This window comes from Lolium rigidum, chromosome 7 (genome assembly GCF_022539505.1).
Source record: "Lolium rigidum isolate FL_2022 chromosome 7, APGP_CSIRO_Lrig_0.1, whole genome shotgun sequence".
NCBI lineage: Eukaryota > Viridiplantae > Streptophyta > Magnoliopsida > Poales > Poaceae > Lolium > Lolium rigidum.
In genome coordinates, this window is record NC_061514.1 from 142,059,236 (window position 1) to 142,075,763 (window position 16,528).

At 42.7% G+C, this 16,528-nt stretch overlaps 2 protein-coding genes across 3 annotated transcripts; both read right to left on the reverse strand.

Moving 5' to 3' along the window:
- Positions 1 to 1,205: 1,205 nt before the first annotated feature.
- LOC124676424 (protein GL2-INTERACTING REPRESSOR 1-like) lies at positions 1,206 to 12,213 on the reverse strand. Of its 2 annotated transcripts, XM_047212491.1 has the most exons (4): positions 12,119 to 12,213; positions 8,889 to 9,113; positions 2,015 to 5,590; positions 1,206 to 1,905 (listed from the first exon to the last, which is right to left on the reverse strand). In XM_047212491.1, exon 4 carries the CDS (start codon positions 1,895 to 1,897, stop codon positions 1,544 to 1,546), a length of 354 nt encoding a protein of 117 aa, XP_047068447.1. In that variant the 5' UTR covers positions 1,898 to 1,905; positions 2,015 to 5,590; positions 8,889 to 9,113; positions 12,119 to 12,213; the 3' UTR covers positions 1,206 to 1,543. The 2 variants fall into 2 exon arrangements, with proteins under 2 accessions (XP_047068447.1, XP_047068448.1); XM_047212492.1 differs by lacking the exons at positions 8,889 to 9,113; positions 12,119 to 12,213 and adding an exon at positions 6,530 to 6,856.
- A 289-nt stretch (positions 12,214 to 12,502) lies between these two features.
- LOC124672092 (putative pentatricopeptide repeat-containing protein At5g37570) lies at positions 12,503 to 14,149 on the reverse strand. Its single transcript, XM_047208378.1, has one exon. It carries the CDS (start codon positions 14,147 to 14,149, stop codon positions 12,503 to 12,505), a length of 1,647 nt encoding a protein of 548 aa, XP_047064334.1.
- Positions 14,150 to 16,528: the final 2,379 nt, after the last annotated feature.

Genomic DNA, 16,528 nt, shown 5'->3' on the forward strand with positions numbered 1-16,528 from the left:
AAGGCCTGCGATTAAAATTTATCTTCAGAATTTAGAAAGTTCCCTTTCATTAATTTATCCAGATCCCTTATTTTCAGTGATCCATTCAGGCCTGGAGTTGTCTGTTTTTAATATACTCTTATGGTTGTAAGTTTCGATGATTGTATACAGATTAGTTGATTGCTTATCTATTACACATTACTAGGTTGTGATGATATGCACACTAAGTGGTTCTACAATCTTCTGATCTCATTTCCAGAAAGTATTTGCTTGCAATGCAGGAATGTCGACTTTGTTTGGATGATATGTTTGCTAGTTACTGGAGAAGGAAAGAACAGAAAAATCTCACACATCCATGTATGTCATCTACTATCCTCTTGTAGCATCAGGGTCATTTCCTCTTTTGTTGCCTTGTCGTTGAATGACACGGGAAGACATCCTGATACACCCATCTTTTCTCTGATAGATGAAATGAAAGTGACATGCTTACCGTTCCAATCAACACAAACTAAGGTACAAACACTTTATAAAGCACATGTTTTTTCATTACATATCTGTTCTTCCTTTTCCCTTTCTGATGTGATTCAAGCCAACTAGTAGTATGGCTGGTCTACGTATCTGGTTATGATGATGTGGACTTAACCTGAGATGTCTCCGTCGAGTAAACATAAATCTATCGGCCTGCAAAGTTGACCAAAGCGGGCATTAAGTTAGGTTGCTGGCTTTCTGCGTCACAATGCACGTACTATTCAGATGGAAGTATAATGGCAAGAGATAGAGTGATGGATGCTCAAATCAACCGGTATTCATTGCATGGCGTCACAGCGTAGACTGTTCAACTGCTTCGAAATACTATATCTCCTTGCGATTTGAAATTTCGTCACCTTTTTAATTACATGATGTCTTTTTCAAGGATAGTAGGTAAGAATCCTCGTTATTTTTGCAACGTGGGAGTAGTAGTGCAATTTGGTTAGTTCAACTAAACTGTGGCGACAAATTCCTAACACTTCATTTCTGGGGTTGACTCTGTGTATTTCTTTGAGAAAATCTTGGGTTGACTGTTCTTCTTGTGCTTTCCCCATTCTACCTTGTCTGAAGTCTGAACACAAAAGAACGAACACACACACACACACACACACACACACACACACACACACACAGCTGCTCATGGTCTGCAATCGCAGAAGCTTGAGATTGTAGATGTTTTAGAATGATATTATCTCATCCTGACTCGAGACGTCAGGGATAAACTTTTTTTGTTGTCTTGAAAATAAGAAACAAAAGAGAAGAAGTCTGGTCCTATGCCTAAAGAAGTCTACTTCATTTAGAACCACTAGAGAAGAACCCAGGAGAGGGGATATAGTCCCCAGTGTACCCATGATATATCGAAATCGCGGCACTAGCACATGGAAATATGCCAGCCTCACGATCTTAGTACTGACATATCATGGTTACACTGAAGAAACAACCAAACGAAAGAGAACTACTGGACCTAGGACTTCATTCATATAAACGCATTTTTCTTGATGCCAAAGGAGAGCTGCCTCTTGACCGTTCTCTTCTTTCACCCCCTCCTGCTCTTCCTGCTGCCGTTGCTGCTCTTGTTGTTGCTGCTGGTATTGTCCTGGAGGAAGTCGAGAAGCACGGGGCTCTTGCACTGGGGGCACCGAGGGTCATCCTGCGGGAGCATGACATAGATGAAGCAGCGGGGGCAGGCCGCAAGCACCATGGACGTCGCCTCGGGGCTGTTGGACCACTGCAGGCCGTGCTCGTTCTCCGAAGACAGGCAGGAGCTCGGGGACGACTCCTCATCGTTGGCCATCACCCTGTTGTTGGAGGAGTCCCCTCTCGTCGTCAGCGAGAGGTTCAGCTTCAGGTCGAGGCCCTTTGATGAGCTCCTCTTGTTGCTGCGGCTCATCCTCAGGTCTGCACACGTCAAAACAGTCCATTAGCATACATGCTGAAAGGTATTATCGATCGATCGTTGCAACTCGTAAGGGGATTAGAGATGGGTATAGGGAAGGAATTAACTTACCGTTGTTGGAGAGGCAGGAGGCGTGCAGCGACAGGGAGGGGATGCTCTGGAAGGAGAGAACTCTGAGCGTTGGAATGATAGGAGCGTTGGTGTGGTTGGAAAAGAGATGGCAAGTATTTATAGTGGGGGAGGGAAGATGGACGGGGAGAGGTCAATTGGTTTTGTTTAATGCAACAGTGAGGAGAGGTACTCTGCTTCTCTCTCTTGCGAGCATGTACACGGAGAGGCATTTTATTACCCAGGAAATCATGGTTGGAGGGAGAGTGGCATGGCTGAATAATCTGTGTCTGGGTGGAAGAGAGGTGCGAGGTGAGAGGGCTACTCATGCACACAAGATACGCAATCTAAATGGAGAGTACAGAGCCCGGAGCATGTAGCTGCAGTTAAAGTTTTACACGTTCTGCATTGCTTTTCTTTCATCCACACCCTAATGAAGAAAATCAATGACGAATCTTCTTTTTTATTCTGGTTTTGAAACTGTTGGCCAGTGCTTTCGGCTTGCCAATAGTATTAGCCCTTACCCTACACTTCCTTTCTGTCATGTTTTCGAAACAGAATCCGCATATACGAGCGGGACAATCTCCTCGCTGCGTGGTCATTTTCAAAATTGCGTTTACTTGAAACATGAGACATCATGGCAATTCAAACGTCCCAAAAGTTTGCAAATGACTGGCCTCCTACAGCTTTTATATCTCGAAAATGTACATGCCAGGAAGTTTGATACACTCGTCAGGTAATTATGACAATTATTATTATTGGACGTGTAGTTGACAGTTGAACCTCATCAATATGTGTCCTTCTAATTGCTTCGAAAGCTTATAAAAATTTGACTGGCCCCCAATCGATTTCATAACTTGAATGTGATCGATCTTGAATGGGATTCAATTGGGCACAGTGTCTCAAATGCACTGCGTAGCTAAAAAAGGAGTAGTACTGAATAGACTTGAATGTTGAGCCATCCATGGTTTTATGGGGTTCTTGAAGATATATGCTGCTACTCTGCAATTTTTAGGCCTTTAAATGGTGCAAACGCAAGGCCTATGTGTGCACCCATGCGCGCGGTTGCCTCTGGTGCGCATCCTCATACAGCAATGACGAAGAGATAAGCAATACATCAATGCCAATTTGTTTCATGCACATAAGAGCAGCCCCCTCTTCCCTTCTTCTAATATCATCGCCCGCTCCGTTGGGGATTTTGTTTGTTTCCAGCTCGCTCGCTGTGTTTAATTGCTGACAGCTGATATTAACTCTGAGAGTTGACTTCTTAAAGAGGGTGAGCCCTTGCATTTAAGAAAAGTTTGAAACTAGCTTAAGTCATAACTCACTAATGTAATCCCCCAAGATTGCTTCCAAATCCCACCTTGATTAATGATGAGATAGCATACAACTCACTTAAAGCTGTTTTGGTTTGTGTGTTGCAATTGGTTTGGTCAATGCTGCTGCTGCTGCTCCTCCTCCTCTACATAGTTAAGAGAGAGCCATATGGAACTCTTTTTTTCTTTGTTAGGACTAATTACACCATCAATGCCTCGTTTTCAGGCAAATGGAAGCAGTAATGGATGGTTTGGGATCCAGAGCCAGTGCTATCAGCCTCGGGATCAAAGATCAAATTCAGTTTACCGATGCGTATAATATCTCGCCATCATTCGCCATGATAGATGGTGTTTAACATTGCAGGTAAAGAGGTCTGGGGTTGAAGGCAACCCCGGCTCAACTCCGGAGACAAGGAGGTTTGACCTGAACTGGAGCTCATAACTATGGCACTAGGTTACTTAGTACAGGATATGGTTTAAAATGTTTCTTGCACGTACAGAATTGCGATTAGTCGGTGTTTGTGGCCAGACCCATGTGCTCTTCTTTAATTTCATGGAGGGATCTAAGGAGCTTAATTGCAGGTTATAAAGGAAAAGTCTCCTGGGCGAATCATCTCGCGGGTTTGTTGTTCTTGTGGTCTGTGGTGCTACATCTTCTTCTCTGTACTCATACAGAGCAAAGGAATGGAACTGAGTGCAACATTGTTGCGGTTGCGCTGTTCTTTTTATTGTTTAGTTTAATTATATGGTTGAGTTTTTTTTCATTTTTGCTACCCTATTTTGAGTTGTGTATTTGTACCCAGACTATTTGTGTTGTGATGGTAACCATGAGTACATGACCTCTCACATGATGCTGATTTATGTCACTGGTGTCAAGGTGTGTTTAGGTTCCATACATGATCCGGAAGTCACTGGAATATGTAGATGCGACTGATTTTCAGAATAAAAGAAAGGGTTAAGTGCATTTTTGGTCCCTCATGTTTTGCAAAAGTCTAACTTTGGTCCCCTAACTCTATTTTGGTCTAAACCTGCCCTCGAACTCTTAATTAAGTCCAATTTTGGTCCCTGGCAGAGGTTTAACGATGATTAACTGGTTTTTTACTCTTTTTTTGTCACCATGGACATATTTGGAGAGATTTAGTCCACTTAGGTCCATATCACCTCGATATCAGTTATGCACTTGGCATTACGAGCGTTTGCCTGCCAGATCGTGATCATTACCTGTTTGGCGTAGTAACCCTAACTCTTCCCCAACACCTAGCGGCAGCGCCTGACACTACGTGGGCGGATAAGCCGGGGGGGAAAGGAAGAAATGGCAGACATGCGAGGGCTTTTGTGTCGGAAGGAAAGGCGGGGGCGGCTGAAGTGTGGAGGACGGCTGCACCAAGCAAGAAAGGTGGAGGCAGCGCACCTGTGTGTTAGGGCAAGGGGATTTCTTCTATTCGCTGACAAATAATCCCACGCAGATTAAAACTGGCCAATTTTGTCCATGGTGGCAAAAAAGAGTCCAAAACCAGTAAACCATCATTAAGCTGCCAGGAATCAAAACTGGACTTAATTAAAAGTTCAAGGGCAGATTTAAGCCAAAACAGAGTTAAGGGACTGAAATTAGACTTTTACCAGACTTAAGGGACCAAAAGTGCACTTAACCCTTGAAAAATCATGCGGCTCAGGTTGCATTGCGCCGTCACGCACGCGAGCTCAAGATCTCAAATTTTAGACGTGGAATCATGTTTATGTAGAATTTTCTTAAGATGGTATACATCATTTTTATACTAGAAAATCATCTTTCCACATATCAAAGCAGCTAACCAAATGACAAAACATGTAAAAAAAATGATTCAACAAAACCATCATAGTCGGCCATAATGATAACAGAAGCTGAGATGTTTAAGATAAGATTAGACCCGGAGAATTGGATAATCTGCTTTGGAGGTCATTTTTCAACCCAGCTTAACCGTTGTTCTTTGTGGAAGTAAACACAAACTGATTAAACGATTGATTCAGTATGATGAGAATTTCACTTATAGCATTAACTGATGTTCCTTTAGGTAGTTTGCTCAGAAATTAAAACTATGGAAATATTTCTTGCAAAAACATTTCTGGTAAAACCGAAAATTAATAGAAATTTGAAGTATCACTGGCTCACCACAGTTGTACCATGCAGAAATTTATCTTGAATCGTGAGCACTAATTTGGCACTTGGCTAGACAAAGATGATATATGGTCCGTGGCCAGTGGCCTGATATGCTACCTTAAAATCCTGAAAGGGAAAAGAAGCAGAAAAATGAATTAGTGAACTCATGACTGAGTTACTGCTTTATAAAGTACTCTGCAATTTATCGATTCAACAAATCAAAAAACTTGGTGATAATTTTATCTCAAAATTTTGACACAGTTCTACGTCTTCTGAAGATTTGAGCGCTCATGCTAAAAGAATACACACTTGGACATACGGAGAACTATTATGACTATTACTGACATGTTTCGTGAGTGAAAAGAAAGAGTGAGTAAGGAGTAACTACAGAAATAATCTTCCCAATCAGCCATAGACCGTGGGCCATTATTTTGCCATGTCTTCTCTTGTTGCATTGGAAGAATAAAAAATAGATCATCCCACCCACGAAGGGAACATCTCCTTATTATTTTAACCATGCTGTTAGCATGGGGTTTAAGTGCCACGGTTCTCTCTAAACCCCAGGTTCATATTGGTTAAGGCCAAATATCATATCCTAATCATAATTAAAGGGAACCTTTATAGCATTAATGCTGCAGGAGTGAGTCAAACACCTAATCTCTGCTCACACGCACGAGCGTATGCAACTAACTATGCATTAAGCTATAGGATTTGTTTAACGCTATTTCAAAGAGAGTGGACTTAGAGTGCAGGCATCGCATTAAACTTTGTTACGCAAAGTTTAGCTCCTTTTAATGCTAGTACGAACTCGGGAGTAAACTACCGACACGTTGCGAGAGGAAAACTACTAGCCCAATTGATTTGAAGATACTACTCCAAACTTCATAGCCTAACCTCGATAAAGATAACCTAAAGATTTGAACCTCATAATACCCCCATAAGTATCATACTCAAGAGTCCAGTCCTAATGTCAAACCCTTTGGACTACTCTAGATCTTTATTCATTCTTTATTCACTGTACGTACTAATCAGCTTATGTATTTTATATGCTTACTGAACATTTACCTCAATGCATCTCTTCTGTGTTCTGAACTGAAGCTTCTTTCTGGCAGATATCAGTAAAAACACTAATGCACCATGTTACTGATAGATATGCAGTAAGAGGACATTGGATGTTAAGGCATTCCTAAGTGGTCAAGCTCTAATCCAACCTGTACGGAAACCCCATTTGTAAATCTTATTTGTTAAGGAATTTAAATTTATTTGTACATGACATTATTCTTAGTAAAAATAACTCCATTATTCTCCCTAACAAAATCAAGTACGTAGCATATATTTAGTTGCACCTCCTATCGTGCTGATAGTTTCGACACGATATCATTCCAGGATTCAGTTCGTGCATGATAATGTTAGCCACGTGCTGCAACATGAACACAGTAGACACAGGCGCTCGTGCACACGCCCACCTAAAGACATAGTGCTGCAATGCACACATCCCACGAAGAATCTAACATAGACCAACCAGATAGCCAGAGAATTTAATGGCATTATTTATATATTTCCCAAATTGTCGTTACTCTTGTAGGCTAGTACTAGCTAGTACAAATATCATAAGCGAGATGTTTGAATCATATTGTGGTTTAATTAAGAACAAGTTCACTGACCTGGGATAGCGTTGTTGATGCAGCAGCAAGTTATTAATACACCTAGGGTCGACATGGTTATAAGTTTGTCTGCCATAAACGGAGCCTAATGGTAGAGGTGCTCCAACAGGGTAGGTGATTGGATGAGGTCTATATACCTAGGCGAGCACATGTAAACACTAAACTTGAGAGAGGTATCATGTATCTATGAATGTACTATATCCTTTCTATAATCAGAAAAGACAGAAGATCATGACTCAGCCAATGATCCCACTACATCGTCATACCCAGATCTTATGTAAATCGTGATATACATATGATTATGAAGAATTGGAGATACAGGAATAATCAATGATACAGTGCAACATAGTGCCTATTCATGCTCTTAACTACAGGCCGACACTGTATTTTCTAACAAGAAGTCTCAAAACCATAGTGCAAATTCATGGTCTCAATAGTCAACAACTGTGTATAATAATCCTGAGAGAAGGTGGCCATTTTGCTAGCTGGTTTAGCTCCATCTTATTTTTTAAGCAATTATCTCTCCCAACAATATCCACTGATTTACTGACATGCATATCTATCTAAGGAATTATCATCCTAGTTCTGTATGCTAGGGGGAATAACTAACATGGATTTACAAAGTTAAAAACTACTATCAACTTCAACATTTCTCAACCATATGATGCAGGACCACAGAACCATGTGTAGGAACTTCACATGCAGATTCAATGGCCAGAGGGCCTACATAAGGTAATCCACTTGATTCCATGCAGGAAACGGTCTAATCACTTTCTTTAAGACTAGGATGAAGAACATATGATTTAATAAGTGTGGGACATGTTTCTGACGTACTGTTCTACAACCAGCAATAACGAAATTTCCAAATTCAAGCATTCGAAAGCACCTTTCATCAAGCTAAAAGTAAAACAGCAAGTTTGCATCAATTGAGATCTGAGAAACTGCTTGAAATTTTAGTATAGTAACTAAAGCATAGCCTTCTGGATTCCATCAAGTGAGACAAAAATAAGTTATCTAGGTTTATATAATATACTTCCGTGCCTGCCATATGCAACAATAGTTCAAAAACCCTATTCCGGACCTGAAACAGTGTGACCATTATGAGGGAAGTGTAGATGTACCCAAATTTTGAAACATGACTGTTTTTCTCAAGATTTCTACACAAATAAACTGAATAATGGTTCGCACTGTGACTAGAGAACCTTTCAAACCTGAGCAATGGCAATATTTCACTTGTTTACTTTAGCCTTACTATCAAGCATTAACAGAGTCATCCATGGAGTTAATGTGTAAGGGCATAACAAAGGTATTATATTAAGTATGATAACAGGGCTTTATCAATTTGTTTATTTATGCTAAATTTTGTCTTAAAATTGAGGCCCAGTTTGCAATTGCTGAACTGTGTTGTACTGAATTTATTTTTACAATCTGCCACGGAAAAATAGACAGGAAAGCATGAAAAATCTGGTTGGTCAAACGGTGAAATGGACAAAAGCTAGTTGGATAAACTGGATTATCATAATCAACCTCAATGCAATCGCAGCCTAAATGTATGAATGCCACCCTCTTAAGATTTGTTAAAATTGCGCATAGCTGCAACATTTGCAATGATATTCATGTAATTATCAACATATCGAACTACACCTTTGTAAGACTTATATTCTACAGCAAAACATGGCAGGTCATGCAGGCATTATGAATAATTGAAATAACAGATACATATTTCCAAATTCATGCACATTAATCCAAAGGAGAAATACCTGTGAATAAAGGTCCCCCATTCACATATCGATGAGATTAGAGCATGTGTCATGGAGAAGTATCAACAACTGGGCGTGCAACATGTCCTCTACGTAACTTTACAATGTGAAGCTGAAAAGTACCTTCATATCAAATGCCAACACTTTGTATCTTGAATTCTTGATCAGGGCATTATTGTGCAATACTACATGGGTCCTTCACACACAGTACCTGCAAATAACACACTGAGGCACATTCATGATAGCAATTATTTAGTTGCAACATTTAGCTAGCAAGTACAACTGAACTCCGCAGTTAGAGCCTTCAGGAAATATAGTTGAGGCAATGATGCTTAGAAACTTTACTCCACAAAACTGCTGAAGAGACGCTCATTTGACAGATGGTGGCACTGAAAACTCAGCCCTACATGAGGGGTGGTAACAAGGCTTACAGAGCATTTTTTTTTCTTTTTTGCAAGGAAAAGAGGGCTAGTTCCTAACGCCAGGCATCTCCCTTAAAAAAAGATCTATATAAAAGGCCAACAGAGCTTGAATAACTAGATGGAGCATTTAACACGGTGCATCTCAAAGTTACACCAGTATGGAAATATATGTATGGATGTCTCAGATGAAACTAAAAAGAACCCCTTCCCAAGTAATAGAAGCGGATCTAAGAGAATTCTACCAAAGTATCAACTAAAGTTACCGCCAGTTTACACAAAGCCCCATTAAAAAGGATCCCTTCCCCATTAAACTTGGCATCCAGTTCACCTAAGACATTAGGATACTCAAATAAAAACAGATGTGAGAGACATTTCTTACCAAAGTATTAACGGAAGCTACCGCCATTTTACATAGTAAGGCAGATTTTTTTATGAGTCTGGGTAAGATCAGAGGTTCGGTTTGCTTCTGCCACACAAGAAACCACAAGCATAGCTGTAAAACCACCTAAACCTCACCAGCTAACTATTTGAAACCGTCGGTTGGTTCCACAAGTGCTCTTCACTGATGTGGCGCTTACATGAAAACGTTTTCATTGATATGGCACTTACATGAACAAGTGCTCATCCTCAGAACCATATTTTCTCGCTTTCTATATCTCCCTCCCCATCTCTGTCTTTGCATCCACCATGGTAAAGTGTGTGCCAGTTTGTGGCCCCGGAGGTGACAGCCGGCACAACCAGCGTTGATCCCTCTACCATCCTCGCCCTAGCCTCCACTGAGCTGATCCACAGCCATATGGGCGACACTTCACCACCAGGGCGAGGAAGCTGCATGCCAACAAATTCGCCATTGTGTGCCTGTTCCAGGAGACCACCTCTGCCTCCACAACCCTAATCTCACCATGAGGTAGACCCCATCCATTGGGGTCTGACAGTGGCTTAGACATGGTGTTGTGGGTGTCCAGATGCAATGCGAGGGACATGGGCCGGGGTTCATCTGGGACAACAGCGGACATAGTGAAGCTCCAAAATCAAGTCCATGTAAACGACACAGCAGAACGAGGAGCAGCCGGTCATGGAAAAAAAAACACAATGGGCATAGCCATAAAGACTTTAAGAGCAAAAATCGTTCTGCACAGTTCCTGTTGTGGGAGTCTGCTGTTAGGTGCTCCGTGCTAAGCTTGAGAATAACTTGGAGCTCCTCCTCAAAGAGTGCAGGAGCAAGGGCAGAGTGAGTTGGAGTACAAGGACAAGGCATGGCAGACAGGGAGGAACAGAGGACAAAGAAGAATATTGCAAGGTAGCTAGTGAGGCACTGATAGCCATTTCATATTATTTTTTGTTTGGTTTTTTAATATAATCTGATGGTGATGGAGCATACAGCTGACACCAACATCAGTCGAAACAACTCTGGAATCGGTCGAAGGAGTGAAGCCAGCGTTTTGATAGTTAAAAGGTGTGCTCTTCACTGATGTGGCGCATACATGAAAACGTTTTCATTGATATGGCACTTACATGAACAAGTGCTCATCCTCAGAACCATATTTTCTCGCTTTCTATATCTCCCTCCCCATCCCTGTCTTTGCATCCACCATGGTAAAGCGTGTGCCAGTTTGTGGCCCCGGAGGTGACAGCCGGCACAACCAGCGTTGATCCCTCTACCATCCTCGCCCTAGCCTCCACTGAGCTGATCCACAGCCATATGGGCGACACTTCACCACCAGGGCGAGGAAGCTGCATGCCAACAAATTCGCCATTTTGTGCCTGTTCCAGGAGACCACCTCTGCCTCCACAACCCTAATCTCACCATGAGGTAGACCCCATCCCTTGGGGTCTGACAGTGGCTTAGACATGGTGTTGTGGGTGTCCAGATGCAATGCGAGGGACATGGGCCGGGGTTCATCTGGGACAACAGCGGACATAGTGAAGCTCCAAAATCAAGTCCATGTAAACGACATAGCAGAACGAGGAGCAGCCGGTCATGGAAAAAAAAAACACAATGGGCATAGCCATAAAGACTTTAAGAGCAAAAATCGTTCTGCACAGTTCCTGTTGTGGGAGTCTGCTGTTAGGTGCTCCGTGCTAAGCTTGAGAATAACTTGGAGCTCCTCCTCAAAGAGTGCAGGAGCAAGGGCAGAGTGAGTTGGAGTACAAGGACAAGGCATGGCAGACAGGGAGGAACAGAGGACAAAGAAGAATATTGCAAGGTAGCTAGTGAGGCACTGATAGCCATTTCATATTATTTTTTGTTTGGTTTTTTAATATAATCTGATGGTGATGGAGCATACAGCTGACACCAACATCAGTCAAAACAACTCTGGAATCGGTCGAAGGAGTGAAGCCAGCGTTTTGATAGTTAAAAGGTGTGTTTTAGATGATTTGGGGGTTGCAGATAGTTACAGACCTAGGTAATATTAAGAGTTAAGAGATAGCCAATCCGTGCATTCACATTGTGAAGGAAAAGGGAACTTTTCACATTCTAAAAGTTGTGTAAAGACTATACTGATATGTTGTTCAAAATATGTATATTAGTAAAACAAATGTAAAAAATATACCATTTTATGTAAGAAGTTTTTTATACTTGAAATATTTGTGAAACATATGATTTCAATTCATCAAAGTTATAGCTTTCATCTACATTGCAACTACAGACATAACCGCACTACCTTGTATGCTGGAAGCAGGAGTTCGGTAGTAAATAGTAATCACATAGGACAGTCGTATTAGCAGCAGTGCATCACACTAATTGAATAGCATAATTGGCAGTAAAGAAGATTAAGGAATGACTCGGTGTGAAAGAATACTCACAGGACTTCATCTCATCAGAGGTGGATGATATCTCACCAGCAATCAAATAATCCTCTGGTTCTGAACATGGGGCAATGTCAGCAATAAGTAGAAGCACTATGCAGAAGCGAACATTCTACCTAGGATGGCTTCATGCCTCTGATTAACCTGAGACAGGTCATAAACTACAATGTCATCTAAGTCAGAAGGGAGCCATCTTGTACCGTAAACATCTTCAATTTGAGTGTAAACCAGATGATCTAAGCCATCACGAGTCAACAATGAAAAACACACATGTTGTCTTTTTCCACATTCACAACAGAGGCCTATTATTCTAGTCAACTTTCCTATAAGTTCCAGCACAGCTAAGGCAAGACAAATGCATCAATCTTCTCGCCTAACGCTTCACTGGAGAACAAGGGTTCGACCTGCTATTTTCGTGATCCCTTTTCCAGTCATTTCAGCTCTAACTTGAGAAACATCCACCCATCTGTCAATGTTAGCATAAATATTTGACAGGGAGACATAATTCCCAGCATTATCGGGTTCAACTTCAAAGAGCTTCTGCGCTGCAATTTTTCCAAGTTCAACATCACCATGGAGTATGCATCCACCCAACAATGCACCCCATGATCCCGGATGAGGTTTTCCAGGCATTGACTTGATAATCTCATATGCATCTCTCAGCATCCCAAAACGTCCAAGAAGACTTACAAGGCAAGCATAGTGATCGCCGCATGGCACGATCAAGTACTCATTCTTCATCATGCCAAAGTACTTCTTCCCTTCTTCAACCAGGCCAGCATGATTGCAAGCTGTCAGAACAACCGTAAACACGGCGTTATCTGGAGAGAGGCCCTCCAAGAGCATCCTAGAGAAAAGCTCAACAGCCTTGTTAGCTGAACCATGGAGGCAATGGCCTTGCATCATTGAACAGTACGAGAACACATCTCGAACCGGCATAGACTCAAACAAAACAGTAGCCCTCTCCATGTTCCCGCACTTTGCGTTCATGTTCACGAGACCCGCCAACACATGGGCATTGCTCATATCTATAGAATAGCGCACAATGTAACCTTCAATCCATTTGGCCAACATGATGTTACCCAGCTGGGAGCAGGCTGTCATGAGAGCAACGATAACGAGCTCATCTGGGCATATGTCTTTCTGACGAAACTGGTTGAAAATCCTTAAAGCCTCTCGAGGGTAGCCATTCTGCGCATAGCCTGATATCATCGCAGACCACGCGAACACATCCCGGTCCTGCAGCTTATCGAACAGCAGCTTGGCACCTTGCATATCCCCTGCCTTTGCATACCCACCAATCAGCGATGTGTGTGCCGCAGCGGTTCTTTGGGGCATTTCTTCGAACAGCCTCCTTGCACTGTCCAGGTCCCCGCACTTGACATACCCGTGAACCATGGCATTCCAATGGACCACGTTCCTGTGTGGCATTCGATCAAAACACTCCCGGGCGGATAAGATGTCACCGCAGTCGACGTAGACCATGATGATGGAGGTCCAGGAAACCTCGCTGGTTATGACCATTGAGTCGAACAGTGCCCGGGCTGCTCCGGCGGCGCTGCACCTCCCGTAGAACTGGATGAGCGCCGTGCGGACGAAGAGGTCGGTGTCGACGCCGAGGCGTATGGCCGCGGCGTGCAGCGCGGAGCCGGTGTGCACGCATGGCACGCGGGCGCACGCGCGGAGGAGGGAAGGGAAAGAGAAGGCGTCGGGGGAGGCGGTGCGGCGGATCAGAGTGAACTGCGCGAGAGCGGCGTGGAGCGGGGAGTGGCGGGAGAGCGAGGCGAGCAGGGTGTTGCGGAGGCTGAGCGGGACGGCGTGGGGAGGGAGGGCGGAGAGGAGGGAGTCGGCGACGGAGGGGGCGGCGAGGGCGTCGCAGGCGGCGGCGAAGCGCGCGAGCAGGGCGTGCTGGTTGTGGAGGCCGAGGCGCACGATGCGGGCGTGGAGCTGGGCGAGGCAGCGCGGTGTGCGGCAGCGGCCGAGGAGGGTGGCGACCGGCGGGGATGGGCGGCTGGCGGCGAGTCTCATGCGGCTGCTCCGGCGGGTGGGGTGCTGGCATTTGGAGCTGCCTTTTTGGGGGGCCTGGAAGTGTTGATTTCGGCCTTTTAACTCAAGCCTCTAAGCTACACCTACCTCTTTATTTGCAAACACTTAAAATTTCAAAAATTCGAAACAAAATTCTAGGGATAGCCAATGGTGTATACTACAATAGTGCAACATCTTAATACAAACTACTTCATATTCTAGACTGCATAAAAAGATAAATTCTGACAAATTTTATAGTGAATAGTGCATATTTCAAGACTATAAAATTTATCAGATTTTGCTAATTTCATGTAGCTTAGAATACATATTTGTTTGCATTAAGATTTTACACCGATGTAGCATACATTATTCGTAACCTCTAGATTTTTTCTCCAGATTTTCTTTAAAACTCTAAATCCACTTTGCAGCGTGTTGCATCCTAGTATAGCGCGCGTTGCCGGTTTCTCCTCCACTGGCACCGCTAAAAAGCGACGCACTAAAAATAGGCAAAGTCGCCCCCTCAGCTAGCACCGGCGTAAACATATTTCACAAGAAACTAAAGAATCAACAAGATCAAACAAAAACAAATAATTTGACAATAAATTACCTAGTTATTATTACAACACAAGCAAATAGTACATAAGAAATACAACAAATACAACAATTGTTCACCAACAAATACAGCAAGTTTTCATCACCACTACAATAAATTGTTTTTCAACAAATGAACTAAAATGTAGGCACTATTATTTGTCATTTCATTTCCACCACTCCTCGATGAGATCTTTTTAATCTCATCATGCACATCATTTGACCGAATGGCATGATATGACGCAGAGAAACACGTCACTCTATGTTTTCTTCTATGCACTTTCACAAGAACCCCCATAGAGTAAAAAAAAGGAGTAGTTCACATCTTTGCCGGCGATCATCCTCTATGATCATGTTATGCATGATGACACAATTGGTCATGATGTACCAAAGGCAATCTTGCTCCCACAATCTAGCCGGACCTCTCACAATAGCAAATTGGGTTTGCAAAATCTCAAAATCTCTCTCCACATCTTTCCTAGTTGTTTCTTGTGTATCCTAAAATTGAGTTTGTTTCTTACCTTTGGGTTTGACCACCGGCTTCATAAATGTTTGCCACCTTGGGTAGATGCCGTCGGCAAGATAATAGCCATAATTGTAATTGTGGCCATTTGCTTCAAACTCTTCTTGTGGCCCTATGCAATCATGTTCATAAGTGGTGACCATTGAACAACACTGATGTCATTGCACGACCCAGTCATTTCAAAGAATGCATGTAAAATCCAAGTCTCGTAATCTGCCACGGCTTCAGGGATGATAGTGGAATCCTTCTTGTGCCCTTTAAATTGCCCATATCAACATTCTTTCAACTCCAGTATACAATAGAGCAAATCATTCCTGGAAACCCACGAGCCTTGTTCTCCTTCAAAAGCCTAGCCGTGTCTTCAGCATTGGGGGCTCTCAGGTAGGTGGTACCGAACACGCGCATAATTGCAATGGCAAAGCGCTTACACACTCGATGGCTTGACTGATCCTCCATAGCCAAATAGTCATCAACTAGATCCGTCGGTATACCGTATGCCAACATACGCAAGGCGGCGGTCACCTTTTGGTAGGTGCTATGCCCAAGTTCTCCGGCGGCATTCCTCCTTTGCTCAAAAAACCGATCAAAGTTGGCCACCTCAGCGGCGATGCGCTTGAACAAGCATCCGAAAACGCCGATGGAGGTAGTGCTCGGGAAATGTCGGATTTTCGTTGAAATACATCTGCATCAATCTATTGTGGAATTCGATTCTTTCCCTCCACAACTTGTGTCTACCAAAAAACGAGTCACCTCGCTTTGGTTCTTTGTTGGTGCGCCAAGCCAATAGCATTAGTGTAATAACCCAGAACCTAGGAACAACGAAGGGTAGATTTAGAAATGGGATGTGCATTTCATCGCAAAACGGGGGAAATTTTCGCGCCTTATTGCAACTAAACCTAAGAGGGATCGAGATTCTCTCTCATCTTGCATTTAGGGTTAGGCAATGTGAGTTAGGGAAATTTCGACATGATCTCTTTTGTATCTTGTTGATTTGGGGAATTGATTTCATTTGACAAGTGTCATTACATTAAACAATAAACATTGAACAATATAAATGGAATTCATAATTCAAACAACTTATTAATTCAAATCACTTTGAATTTCAAAGTGAATCACAAATACAATGATTATTTCAGAATATAAATGTCACATAATCAAAAAGCTCATAAACAAAAACCTTGGGCTTTATTGATATCAACACAGATTACAAAGTCTTTACAATATTCTTGATACAAGAATCAATGAATAATAAACAGAAATAAAAAGGA